Genomic DNA, 13659 nt, shown 5'->3' on the forward strand with positions numbered 1-13659 from the left:
GATGCGTCCTGAGGGCAGCAGTGACGGCTTCCCAGACCATTTTCTCAGAGAAAGCACAAACGAAAACAGCAGAAATTTGCACCCCACGCCGCCTCAGGGAGGAAGTGTCTGCCTTGAGCAACGTGCCGCTCACAGCTGGGAAGCTGAGCGGCGGCAAGCTGAAACAGTACCTTATTATCGGGACAAAAAAGGCAGGGAGATAATAACAACGAACCCAACATGGGCAACGGGATGCTCAGAGCCCAATGACCACAACTCCCGGCTTGCTGGGGCAATGGTGCTCCTGGCGGCTTGACACTGCAAACACCACAGAGCCAGCCCCAGGCTTCCCCACCTGCAGCCCAGCACCCACAGACCTGTGCCTGCCACCCCATGCCACCCCTGCCTGGGCTTTCCCTGCCCCAGCCGCCAATCCCCCGGGACCCGGCCTCCACAACGCCATCCCCTGCCCTGGGGGTCCTGCCGGGAACCCCCAGCCCCCTCCCCACTTGCGCCTCTGCAAGCAGCCCCCGCCACACAGAGCAGTCCCCCCAGCCCGGTGAGCAAAGACAGCAGCGAGCTGCCCCCCCACCCGGCAGGGCTGGCCCCGCACTCTGAGGGGTCGTCAGCATCCAGCGGCCGGTGGACAGGGGGCCACCCCCCCCCTCCACACCCACCCCGCTACGGAACCTGCACCCACACACAGACGGCGACAGCCACTTCCCCCGATGGCAACCACCAAAGGGGGCACGGGCCGGAAAGCAAACTTTATTAAACTGCTGTGCAGGACTCCCGGGAGGGGGGCTGCGGTGGGGCTCCCTGCCCGGTCGTTCTCCCCTTCCCCTGGCGGGCAAGGCAAAGAGCGGCGTCCGTCTGTCCGTCCGTCCGTCCCTGCGTGGGGAGCGGATGCTGGAAGTGGGCTTCTCACTGTCGCTGCTTTGGGCAGTTGCGGAGTAATTGCCTTAAGTAACAAGGCAAATTAAACTCATATTCAACTTTTAAAGAAAGCGTACAGCATCGAAGAAGCTTTCAGGGTGGAGGGCAGCTGCGCTACCTAAGCGTTCCCTAGGCCTCCAACTTTACGTGCTATCGCACTAGGGGAACTTGGTGTGCTGACTCTAAGGAAGGGGACGGAGCGTAAAGCGGAGTGGAAACACCACGGATAGGCTCTGCGACCAGATGGGGACCAGATGCTCTTGTGCACACTGAGACCGATAAGCTGCACGTTTGCTACCCTGAGCCAACGACCTGTCATGTTTTTAACAAAACACTGCACTCTAGGGAACTTTTGCTCATTCTAGTATCATCATAATACCAAAACACACCTCCATCCCAAAAGCTCCGTGTCTCCAAGGTGCGACCACCCCTCACTGAGGGCATGCTCTGAGTTTCTCAGACCCCTCTACCTTTAAACGAAAGCAAGAAAACTTTACACCAAACATAACCAAGGTATGCCTGACTAGAGTCACTCAAGCCCCACCTAAAGGAGAGAAAATAGATGTAAACTGTCTTAAGTGAAAGGGGGTGTTAGGGAAGATACCATCACCAAGGATACCTTTCTGACTTCCGGGATCAGTCGACGGGCTGAGCCTCTCTTCCCCCCGCACTGGGACGCTGTGAGGTAATATTTGAACGCTTGGTTGTACCAGGTGTCTCCTTGGAAACTTAGAAATCTCTAGAGCCTTTGTGCCTTTTAATGCATTAACAGCCAGGACGAATACCTGTGTATTTCATGCGTGCTCGCTTGCTTTCGTGGACAGTGAATTTATCGCCGGCGATCCAAAGAACCTGTGTCCTTGTTGCTGTAATAAATTGCTGTTCATTGCATTGTTCCTAGCCGTGACAGTTCTCATTGAACGCGACTAGAGCGAGGGCGTGCTACGTTATTGGTGAATCCGTGACCGTGATAGTTCAGTAACCTGAATCCGACCATATCCGTAACAGTTAGTCAGCTACGCCCCTTAGCGTGACAGTATTTCATAGGGAAAAACATTAAGCCTAAGATTTCCCGTGCCTAAGGCCCTGGGGGTCAGGCAGAGAAGGAACCCAAGACTCTTAGCCATGCGACTCCTGAGAATTGCAGCTTACAGTTAGTCACTCACCGTCTTCCGGTCTCACAGGATGAGGCAGAGGTATAATCAATTCCTTCTCCATCTCTCTGGAAAGAGCTTTTCTCCTATCTATGACAAAGGAAAAAAAAAAAAAAAGTTGTGATCATGGGAGTCAGTACACAAAGCCACACGCTGTGAATTCACTACTACAGTTAAGATCATTTTTAGTCAAAAAACACCTCGGCAGCAATGTTACCACTGCAAACATAGCGTGGCAAGAAAAATTCCACTCAAGGTAAAGTAAAGGGCAAGCTAAAAGTACGAATGACGTGACCAAAGGCAACTGCAACAACCATCTACCAGATGGTTCCACAGCCCTCGTCCACAGCCCTCAGATTTCACGGTCGTCTTTCCTGACGAATGAATCCTGGAAGAACAGAAAAGATACACAAGGTGTCCTTTGTGGAGCCTTTGGGGAGACTACTGAAAGGAAAACCAAACCAAAAAACTAGGAACAGCAAGTGGCGTGTACGTTGGTTCTGTTAACAGAGTAACGCTAACGTACTAGAAATTTCCACGTTCTTTGCCCTCTACCTTGAAAAAGTCACCCAATTCTGTCAGTGTTCACCGTCGCCTTTTTTTTTTTTTTTTTAATTTTCACGTGGACATCCGAGGAAAACATTTCGAGTCCCTGTCATCAAGGGAGAGGAGAAAAAAAAAAAGAGAGGGATGAGGGGGGAAGAAGCGCAGCTATTCCTTGCCTCGGTAACGCGAGCAAAAAGCTCAGGCGCTCGGCAACAATGTGCTTTGAAAGACAAAACACAGAAGAAACTGCATGTTATTTTATCTCAGCTGTAGAGTCACATGTATTTGTACCTGCTCATTTATTCATCTGCCAGTTTATTTTGCTACAGACGCTACAGAACGTAGAGACTGCGAGGTTACTACAACCTTTTGTAACCGATTCAATCTTCGGTAAGTATAGCTATCTAAAAGAGCCAACAAAATCCCCTTTGTCGACAGCCATCTGAACTTTTATTGTCTAACAACAGTCCTACAAACATCCCCCGGGATGCTCAACTTCAGAAACTTTCCGTTCAACCTGAGGCAGAACAAGCCCTTACCCTAGACACCTTCACCTGGCTCTCCACTGCTAGCAGGGTAGCACTCCGATACTGCCCAGTACGCGCTGCAGCCTACTCGCTTACACGTATTTACTGCGGCCTGGTTCGATACGCTCACAGAGAGACCCATGAAAAATCCACCCTTTCTTTCAGAAAAGTAAATAAAGACATACATACATATGACACAGTAAGGAAGAAAAGCTGAACACACGGGATGCCGTCCTTTACCGAGGGGCAGATCCAACATCAGCACAAGGAGCTTTGGGGCACGTGAGCGATCATCTACACCAGCCATCGGGACAAGCCAAACGCACGCACACGAGCCTCGATTTAAAAAAAAAAAACAAAAACAAACAAACAAAAAAAAGTGAAGTTCCTTTATAACTTATGGAAGTAACAACCTACAGCTTAGATGCAGTTGGATTGCATCAGCTTAGGGACTGCCTCCTTCAAAATGCGCTGAGGGGTGGCAAAACCAGTCTCGAAAACCTGTTGCCTAACAGGAGACTGTTGCCTGCTCCTCCATAGGTTACGTTCTTCTAAGCACCGTCCTGTTCCTGGATTTTACCAGCCACAACGGGATGGTCCCACTGGCATGAGTCAGGGACGCTTCGCACAGGGTTTATTTGATGCTGAAGTAAGTCTTCTGCGGGTATAAGTAACGCAGCACGAGATGGAAAGTAAGCTAAGGTACCGTCTGCGGCACAACGCTTGTGCGATATCGGACCTGAGGGGACCAGTCAAAGCCTGCAATAATCGCTGAACAGGTGGGTAAGTAGGGAGCCCTACGGGAAACAGAGCTCGTGTTCTGCGAAGCTCTTTCCCCATCAAGAAGAGGACCTTTTCTATTCAGCGTCTTTACCGAACTTTAGGCTACTTCCTATTCGCTTTGGCAAGTTAGCCTCCGTAGAAGCCAAGAGATTTTAAACTGCCAAGCACCATTTATAGTTCCTGTCCTCCGACGACAGGCAATTTCAATCAGGGCGCTAGTTAATAGGAAAGTCTGGCTCTGTTTCACGCAAATCAAGTACCTAAATCACAGACAGGAGTCTGCAGAAAGAATGCTTTAAAAGGTGAATTTAAAGAGAGGGATGTTACTCACTTTTCCAACATTTCTGCAATGACTGTGGCAAAAAAGGCTGCACCAGGGACGTCTCTATCATCCCCTCTAGGATTTAGCAACTGCATACAGTCATGGGTCAAATACCACAGCTTCAACGCAAGACAGACAGGGACCTCAAAGGTCACGCTTCTGTCTGCGTACCGAGTTCCTTTGGAAAGACCCCCAGCCGCTCAATTCCCAAGCAACTTTGCCACGGCCAGCGCTTACCTGGAGTTTTGCTTTCTCTCGCTGCTCAGTATGGGCCCAAGGCCTCTTTTGTTGCACACAGTTCAAGCAAAACTCTCGGGACATAACCAATAGACAGACAGACAGGCAGAAATTGCCTCTCACGTCTGTCTTGACCGACCACAACCAGTGTTCTGGAAAGCCCCGCAAGCACCGGTTTATTTCTAGGACAACTCTGAAAGCTGAGGCGGGACAAAGGTTAGCCTCTCGTACCACAGACTGAGCAACAAAGAGACAGAGGTCGACAGGCCAATTCGTTCTAGGTCTAAGAAGCTACTACAGCTTGGCAGGCACCACGCGGCTTTCCTTTGCGCTTCCCTGCGCCGAGCAGTTTGCGCTTCTGCAAATTCGATTAAGCCTTTGAGCCTGGGCTGCAGGAAGTTTACGAGCACGCCTCGGTTCCACCCAAAGGTCGCTGCGACTTACCCGGACAGCTGGGACAGACGGGCTGCTCTTTCTCCTGGGAAACCTGCGACTGCAGCACACCAGCTGCAGCTTTCCTCCCTTCAGCTGCCGCGCCACCTTCGCTCGGCGACAAACCCCGCGGGGGTCCCAGCGGCGGGGAGCTGCTTCTGCCCTGGTGAGCCGCAGGGAAAGGAGAGAGCCGGCCGTCAGCACGCGGGGGGAGGAAAACCTCCGAGGCGCAGCCCGACGATCGAGCGCAGCGAGGACCCGCGCCCGGCCGCCGCAGCCCCCACCCCTCCCGGCCCGACGCTCCGGGGAAGCGCCCCCGAAGGCTCTCGCTCGCCTCACCGCCGGCAGCCGCGCTCGCAGCCAGCGGCAACCTGCGCCTCCCGGCGCGCACGGCCCGGCCCCGGCCCCGGCCCCGGCTCGGGGAAAGACCGGCCGCGCACCACAGAACTACAGCTCCCAGCATGCCCCGGGACGGACCAGTCCATCCGCCCCAGAGGGGAGTCGGCCAAGCGCACGCAACCGCCCCCCCCCCGCGCCGCTTCGCCCCCCTCCCCCCCAGCCCTCCGAAGCCCCGCGCAGTGCAGATCCCGCCGCACGCCCGGTCCGCTCCGCTCCGGCGCCGCCCCCGCCCCCGCCCCGCACAAGGGCCGTTTCCGCAGAAGCCGCCGACCGCGTGGCGCCCCAACCGCCCGCCGCCTCGCCCCCTCCCGGCCCGGCCCGGCCCGGGGCGGCACCGACCACCAACCTCGTTGCGGCACCGCGCCTCGGCGGCCCGGCCCGAGCCGAGCCCGGCCCGGCCCGACAGCTTCCGCCCATAGTGCCGGCAAGCCCTGCACGGCACCTCCGCCCTGGGTTCCTCCGAGCCCTCCGAGCCAATCACGGAACGCTTCCGCCCTCAGCGAAGGCTAGCCGTGACGCCACTTCCGCCCTGGGTTCCCAGCCAATCATGGAGCCCTTCTGCCCTTAATGACGGCTCGCTAGGACACCACATCCGCCCTCACGGTCCAGCCAATCACGGAGCCGTTTTGGCCCTCAGGGAAGGCACGCCCTGACGTCACATCCGCCCTCGGTTCCCTCCCACGTAACGGCTCTCAAAGCAGTTTGTTCCCTTTAAACAATAACAGAGCGCGGCTGTGCTTCAGAACGATTGCATTTCTTGAAATCTATAGGAAGTAGTCCGTGAAATATGATCTCGAAACCTCGCCTTTTAAGCATTAGAGGCAAACCTGCTATTTGTATATGCTCCTTACAAGCTAAACTGTCAGTCTGCAATTGTTTTACCTTTACTGCAACTCAGGACCGCACTCGGAGCGCTGACTCAATTCCGTGTGTGCTGTCTCCAGCTAGCTGTCAGGCACACGCTTCTCCACGGAGAAGTCAAATTTCCTCTGTAATTGCTTACCCAAACCAGCATGAGACGCAATAGGAAACTAGGGAGGAAGCAACCCCTCCTCTGCACTCAGAGTCCGTCCTGCCGTCAGCTACAGCATGGGACAGAAACCGTATTATTCAGATGCGGAGGTATCAAAGATGATCCTCTGACGTCGCATCAGAGAACTTGAGGCTGGGGGCTGGCAGGAAGAAAAGTAACTAACAAGACAAGCCATCCTAAGTCCGTAAAAAAAAAAAATAGGAAAAAAGGAAAAAATAGAAAAAGGTCGGGGGGTGGGGGTGGGAAGCCAGTAAGAATCAGCCTGATAAAAGGTTTACAAATGAGATGAAGAAGAAGAGGAGAAGGGGAGAGATTGTCTATGCAAGGCAAGAGACCCAGGAGGCAAAGGCTGAAGTCTAGGAAGGCAGACTAGAATGTGACGAGGAAACATACTGGCTTTCTATGAAGAAAGCTAGCAGCAAGGAAGCTAGCAGCAAGGAAGTAATAATGGCAGACGAGGGAGACTAGTGCCTTTTCCTTTCACGTGAACATACTCCCTTCACTAGAGCATACTCCCCTTCAGTATGAAACGAGGACCAACGCTCACAAAATTTAGTTATAAAATAGGAAGCTGCCCTTTGGCAGTCTCTTTCTAAGTGCCCATACCCATCACTTGCTCCTCAAACACTTGCTCATATGTTAGAGAAATGCTCGATCAGTCTTGCTAAAAATACTAGCAGTGAGAGCCTAGACTCATCGCTCCACAAGTGAGTAAAAGCAATCATTCTGCCTCGGTGCAAACATGCAGTATCAGTATGGGACAGACCACTCACAGCCTAGAGCTTCTACTTTCTGTGCTATTTTTTTTTAGCATATATTCTTAACAGTTGCAATTTGTTATTAACAATCTATATTAAACATTTGATGTTTAATCGTAGACTGCAATTCAGCTATATTCGGCATGGACAGGAAAGTGCTCATTGGTAGAAACCTCATAAATTGCAAATTAAGCAGGGAACCTACGTTATAAGACACGTGCAGAAACTGCACCACCAGTAAGGGCCCGAGGCCACTTTTATTGCACACTGTTCAAGCAAAACTCTCGGGACATAACCAATAGACAGACAGACAGGCAGAAATTGCCTCTCACGTCTGTCTTGACCGACCACAACCAGTGTTCTGGAAAGCCCCGCAAGCACCGGTTTATTTCTAGGACAACTCTGAAAGCTGAGGTGGGACAAAGGTTAGCCTCGCGTACCACAGACTGAGCAACAAAGAGACAGAGCTCGACAGGCCAATTCGTTCTAGGTCTAAGAAGCTACTACAGCTTGGCAGGCACCACGCGGCTTTCCTTTGCGCTTCCCTGCGCCGAGCAGGAAAACCTCCGAGGCGCAGCCCGACGATCGAGCGCAGCGAGGACCCGCGCCCGGCCGCCGCAGCCCCCACCCCTCCCGGCCCGACGCTCCGGGGAAGCGCCCCCGAAGGCTCTCGCTCGCCTCACCGCCGGCAGCCGCGCTCGCAGCCAGCGGCAACCTGCGCCTCCCGGCGCGCACGGCCCGGCCCCGGCCCCGGCCCCGGCCCCGGCTCGGGGAAAGACCGGCCGCGCACCACAGAACTACAGCTCCCAGCATGCCCCGGGACGGACCAGTCCACCCAGCCCAGAGAGGACTCCGCCGCTCTTCCCCGCCCCGCCCCGCCCCGCCCCGCCGCCACCTCCCGCCGCTCCGGCCCCCTCCCCCCCAGCCCGCCCGAAGCCCCGCGCAGTGCAGACCCCGCCGCACGCCCGGTCCGCTCCGGCGCGGCGCCGCCCCTGCCCCGCACAAGGGCCATTTCCGCAGGAGCCGCGGACCGCGCTTCCCGTCCCGTCCCGTCCCGCCCCGACCCCGGTCCGGCGCGGCTCCCGCTCTGGAGAAGGCCGCCGCCATTCTGCCGCGGGCAGGGGTCCTGCGGCGTCGCCCGGCTCCCCCTCGAGGCGAGCCGGCCGGCTCCGCGCATGCGCAGAAGCAGAGCGACAGGCACGGCTTTCCCGAGCAGTGCCGATGTGCGAGCTAAAAAAAAAACACTGACAGCTTTATGCGTTTACACCACTTCGGGCAGAAGTTGCCTCTTTGTTGCCCTTTTTTTAAGTGGTGGGTTTTTTGTTTGTTTGTTTAAGAAGGTCCGGGTATGCTTGGTCCTCTCTTAACAAAGGTCGTAGCAGGTGGTATCTTCCTATGTTTTCTGGCCTAAGGGAAAATTAGCCCTACCCTAAAGGTAAAAGGACTTTCTCTTTACTTGTTTGGAAGCAACCTAAATACATTTTTAAGTGCTTTCTGCAAAATACAAGCTAGCAGAAAACTTAACCACAAAACAAGAAATTTTGGCTGCAAAATAAAATTATGCAGTGCTGAGTCACACACCCATTCTTTAATCCCAGTCCTTTTGGGAATACCAAAACCCATTAGAGGCAAATTGATAAACTGATGCTAGACAGCACACAATAAAACACCCCTCAGAAAGGAGTATACACTTAGGAAACACCTTGCACTTTGCATCCAAGGTCCAAGCTGCCAGTGTGCTCTGTTTTGCCGGTGACTGCCACCTGAGCTGACTCTAGGAAAGTCACGGTCCTTTCTGAAGGTGTTTAAGAACTTGGTGCAACTTTTTTCCTCAAAGCACAAACATCTCTGAGACATTAAGGCATACTCCTAAGCATGGTTTCATTAAAACATTTTCAAAATTACAAAGTAACAGAAAATATGAGCATTTATCCAAAGGTTGTGGGTTAGCCCCCACAGAGGGCCCTGAGCCCCAACAGATCCTTGCTCACTTCCCCGTCAAGAGCAGGGTGGGGGAAGAGAATCAGAAAGGCAGAAGCAAGAAAAGTCACGCGTTGAGGTCAAGACAGCTTAAAAGGTACAGCAAAAGCAGCATGTGCAAGCAAAGTAAAAAAAGGAGTCCAGTCCCCCTCCGCCCCATCTCTGTCTTTACCCCAGCATTTACTGTTGAGCACACCACACGCTGTGGTCAGCCATCCTGGCTACACGCCCTCCCAGCTGCTCTTGATTGGTTGCTATAGCATGCTTAAATTGTAATCCATCGTGAGGATTTTCACTGCCATAGTATTGCCGTGTTTGTTTACTGTATTGTACTAAGCTCTATTTGCTGCTGCATGACTCCTTTTTACTACATCTAGTTGCCTTTTGATTACCTCTTATTGCTGCTATTACCTATGGTTATGCCCTCAGTATCTGCTACCTGCATTTATTTACTTTCTGGGAACACGCTGTTATCAATACTCACACGTACCTTTTCAATAATCACCGTACGTCTGCAAGTGGTGATTTGTGGTAAGCAGCAACAAACAGAAATTTGAGAAAACAAGGCCTCCGCATCCATCTGTTGCGGCGAATCCTGCGAACCCTGGTCACAAGTATCGCCCCCGACAGCCTGGAAGCCCCATGGGGTCGGGCTGGCCGCGCAGCCAGCCCGGCAGTGCCCTCGGACGCGGCTCAGCCGGCAGCGCAGCCGGTGCCGGAGCCGGAGCCGCGCGCCGCCTGGCTTCAGCCCCGCCTGCGGGCATCCGCGGCGCTGGTGGCGGCAGGGGTGGCAGCGGTGGGAGCACAGACGAGGGCCGCTCCGGCAAAGCCAGGGACATTGCTCCCCTCCGCTACACCGCGCGAATCCCTACGGGGACGCGTCCGAGCCACCCCGGGGGGTCCGCGGCGGGGGCGGCCCTCAGGGCTGCTGCCACACCCGGGCTGGGCTGAAGGGAGCCGGGGGGCGGGAGCGCGGGGCTGTCGGCGGCAGCGCCCGTGGGGAACCGTCAGAGGAGCCGTTGGTACGCACCACCGCTCGCCGACGGCGACGCCGAAGGGGCCGGCTACCCCCCTTGCGCCGCGGCGCCTCCCATCCCCTATCCCACAGCCGCGCGCGTGCCCGCCACCGACTGCCGGGCGCCGCTTCCCGCCGGGCACTCGCGCAGCGTCCCTGCGGCGCGGGATGGGCGCGCGCCTCTTCCCGCCCTTGGCTCGGGAGCCGTGGGAGGCGGCCGCTGCAGAGCCGCGGGCGAGCCAGAGGGCGGCGGTGGGGCTGAGCCGAGCGACTGCCGGCAGGGTGCGCTCTGCGATAAGAAACCTCGGACAGCCCTGGGGCAGAGGGAGGGTGTTGCACGGGGCACAGAACTGCAGCATTTTTATTTTGTGCCTTTTTATTGTGTATGCACAGATATGATTTTTAGAACGTGTGGTTTCTTCGCAACATGAATTTTGAGCCCTCTTTGTAAAGCCCCCTTTACATGTACACTTGGAGAAACAAGCATGCACTGTTCACTGTAAACCATATTTGCTATTTCATTTCATGTGGTTTCCTGTGGACAGCAACTAGGAAAAAAACCCACATTGGGAAGCTTGGGATTCTTACTTATTTTCCTTCGGCCATTACTTTATTGTAACTCTGAAATATTAGCATGCAATCCTTTACTTCCTAATCTGTTAATTTTTGAAGATGCCAAGTAACCTGGCAGATAATCACAACTGACACAGCAAACCTGTCCATAAGGTTTTCATACGTATGAGATGCTGTATTGAAGTCGATGATACTCAGTGGTGTGGGCCTTGCTTAGGATACTGAAAGAAGGTCGCCTGCAACCACATCCTAAGAATGTAATGACAGCTGGCTTTTCACTTCCACCTGAATAAAAGAACCAAAAACACGAGTGTCCAACCAAAAGTAGATTGAATGATGGGGATTCTCCTGTGAAGAAAGGCTGAAAGAGCTGGGGCTGTTCAGCCTGCAGAAAGGGTTCCCGGGAGACCTCATTGCAGCCTTTCAGTACTTAAAGGGGGTTTATAAAAAAGATGTAGAGCAACTTTTTACTCAGGCAGACAATGACAGGACAATGAGGAATAGTTTTAAACTAAAAGGGGAGACATTTTTGGTAGATGTCAGAAGGAAATCTTTTGGGGATTCCAGCTTCCACCCACTCAGACCCACTGATAGCCTTTGGGCACCGTCTTCTGGAACTTTCTATAACGGTGAGAAGGAACCACAGTCAAGAGTACAAAGAATAAAGCAACTGCTTATCAGTTAAGGTAGCTGAACAATACCTGGGAGTAAGTATGCTATGGGGCTTGGTGCCAACGTATTCCCCCTCTTCCTGCAACACCTTAGGCATCATTAATGGGCCAGTGTTCTTCAGCCCACTGGGGAAGGGTAAACTTGTCCTCCTGCCCTTGATATAGCAAATCACTGAGCAGCTGCCACACAGACACACAAACACACACACACATCTTTTATTTTTGGGAATAGGATTTAGATCTTGAGTTTGAAAGGAAACCTGGAGCTGCAGTAACTGACTTTTACCAAAACTTCTCTCATTTTACAATTAATTTCCCTCTCTCACTTCCTTTTATGTAGCTTTGGTCATGTACCATCCACCTAAGATTATAACATGGTGTCTTGTAGCTCTTAAAATATATGCTTCATAGTTGCATAAAGTCATGCACAACGAAAGTATATGCAGTTATGATACTTTTTCTTACATATGCAGACCCTGCCCTATACATTATTGATATGCTATCCTGATGACAATTTAACAGTGATCCCTCCTCACTGGGAGAAGTAGGGTTTCTCTTCTTTGGAGACCCATTTTTCTGATCTCTTCAAGCTCAGCCATGAGAATGAATCTAAAAAGTTAGCATTATATTTTTCCCTTTGCACATAAGAAAATAAAAATGATAAATACTGAATAAATGAATAAAATGATCTAAAAACAAAACACACAAAACAAAACAAAAAACGCAGAAACAACCAAACCAAAGCTAAGCCAGTTACAGTTAACAATATCCACAGGGTAAGAATGGATTACTTAGTCCTCAGTGCAGCCCTTGGGACACAGAAACAGCAAACTGTTATCAACAGTTATCCCAGCTACCCAAGAAGGAACACACATTTGATGGGAACAGCCACAGAGGCAACCTGGCATAATGGGACAAATACAGTCAGAAAATGTCTGCTAAAACACTGACAGAAGAAAATGCCTGCCAGTCTGAGAACTCCTGGTCTGGAAACCAGGTCTGGGAGCCAGAAGAATCTTTGAGAAACATTGTTTTTATTCTGGTTTAATATTATTCTGCTGTTCAGCATTCTCTCTCAAACCCTCATATGTGCATGATTAATAAGTAATTTCCTCAATGTTTAACATAAAAGAGTGACAGCACTTAATTTGATTCCCTCTATTTCAAACATTATATTTTTCATACCTCTCCTAGATTGCTCCTATCCTTGGATCCTTTCTTTCAGTGAAGATAACTGAAATGAATGATGGGACCACTAAGTGGAGCTACTTCTCTTCATTTTTTTTCTGTTTTGGATGGTTAGCCTGCAAAACAAACCAAAAAGACCACTGAGGCCCTGATTTTCAGATCACTTCTCCAAAGCTTTAATTGGGATTGATGAAACCACTTCTCTTCACAGTATTTAAAGTTACTTCTATCTATTATTTAGGACTAAATTGTTTCTTGCTTAGGTTGGTTTAGGCTTCGTTGTTGTGGTTTAGTTTGGTTTGGCTTTATTCTATACATAAGCTTCATTTTCTGCTGCTGCATAGGCAGACATCTCTAGCCACTTCTGCTTTTACAGTCCTTTTGGTAACTAAAGGTGGTAATCAGTATCACTGTTGTCTTCTGAACCGGTGCAACACATTTGTCCTTCCCTGAGGCTGCGCCGCAAAACTGTGTTGTTTCCAGCTGCATGGCTGGGGCTTCCTGTAGCCTTCAGTTTGCTCTTTTTTTCCTTTTTTTTTTTCTTCCTTCTGTGCCTTTCACTTTTTTAGGCTATTCCTTAGCCTGAAATTTTATCTTAGTGTTTCCCTTAGGCATCATGCACTGCACTATTGTCCCACATCAACCATGTAAGAGAGTCCTCTTGCATATACAGAGGGTTTGGAATGGTGAAAAATAAAAAAAAGAACTTAAGAAAAAAATCTTTTAGTCATCTACATGTCCACCCATCAACAGCCTTCAGCAAAAAATGCTGTAAATTTATTCTCCTTTAAAAGGCTACGTAGTGAAGGAAGAGAGAAAGGTGTCATTCGATATTTATTAGCACACCTTTTATAAATTAATATATTACTAATAAAATCCTGGCTGTGTCCCTTCCTAACCTCTTGCCCAGTCACAGCCTACTTATTGCAGGGTGACAGAGTGAGAAGAGCCTCAATGCTGTTCAAGCTCTGTTCAGTGAGAGTTTAAACACTGGTGTGTTACCAACACTGTTTTAGTCACAAATCTAAAACACAGCATCAAACAGGCTTCTATGAAAAAAATGAACTCCATCCCAGCCAGACTCAGTACAGCCCCCATCCGTAACTCCATGGTCATCTGCATCATG

General features: G+C 51.5%; 1 protein-coding gene across 7 annotated transcripts; it reads right to left on the minus strand.

The window, feature by feature from the left end:
- Positions 1 to 576: 576 nt before the first annotated feature.
- LOC310882749 (uncharacterized protein) lies at positions 577 to 10110 on the minus strand. 7 transcript variants are annotated; one of them, XM_083801937.1, is made up of 8 exons: positions 9577 to 10076; positions 4929 to 5079; positions 3332 to 3478; positions 2082 to 2159; positions 1701 to 1781; positions 1535 to 1593; positions 1305 to 1385; positions 685 to 870 (listed from the first exon to the last, which is right to left on the minus strand). In XM_083801937.1, exons 1-7 carry the CDS (start codon positions 9664 to 9666, stop codon positions 1347 to 1349), a joined length of 645 nt encoding a protein of 214 aa, XP_083658063.1. In that variant the 5' UTR covers positions 9667 to 10076; the 3' UTR covers positions 685 to 870; positions 1305 to 1346. The 7 variants fall into 7 exon arrangements, with proteins under 7 accessions (XP_083658060.1, XP_083658063.1, XP_083658062.1 ...); XM_083801936.1 differs by having other exon boundaries at positions 685 to 940; positions 9577 to 10075; XM_083801934.1 differs by lacking the exon at positions 1305 to 1385 and having other exon boundaries at positions 577 to 940; positions 9577 to 10064.
- Positions 10111 to 13659: the final 3549 nt, after the last annotated feature.

The sequence above is a fragment of the Anser anser genome (genome assembly GCF_964211835.1).
Source record: "Anser anser genome assembly, chromosome: 16".
Classification (NCBI taxonomy): Eukaryota; Metazoa; Chordata; class Aves; order Anseriformes; family Anatidae; genus Anser; species Anser anser.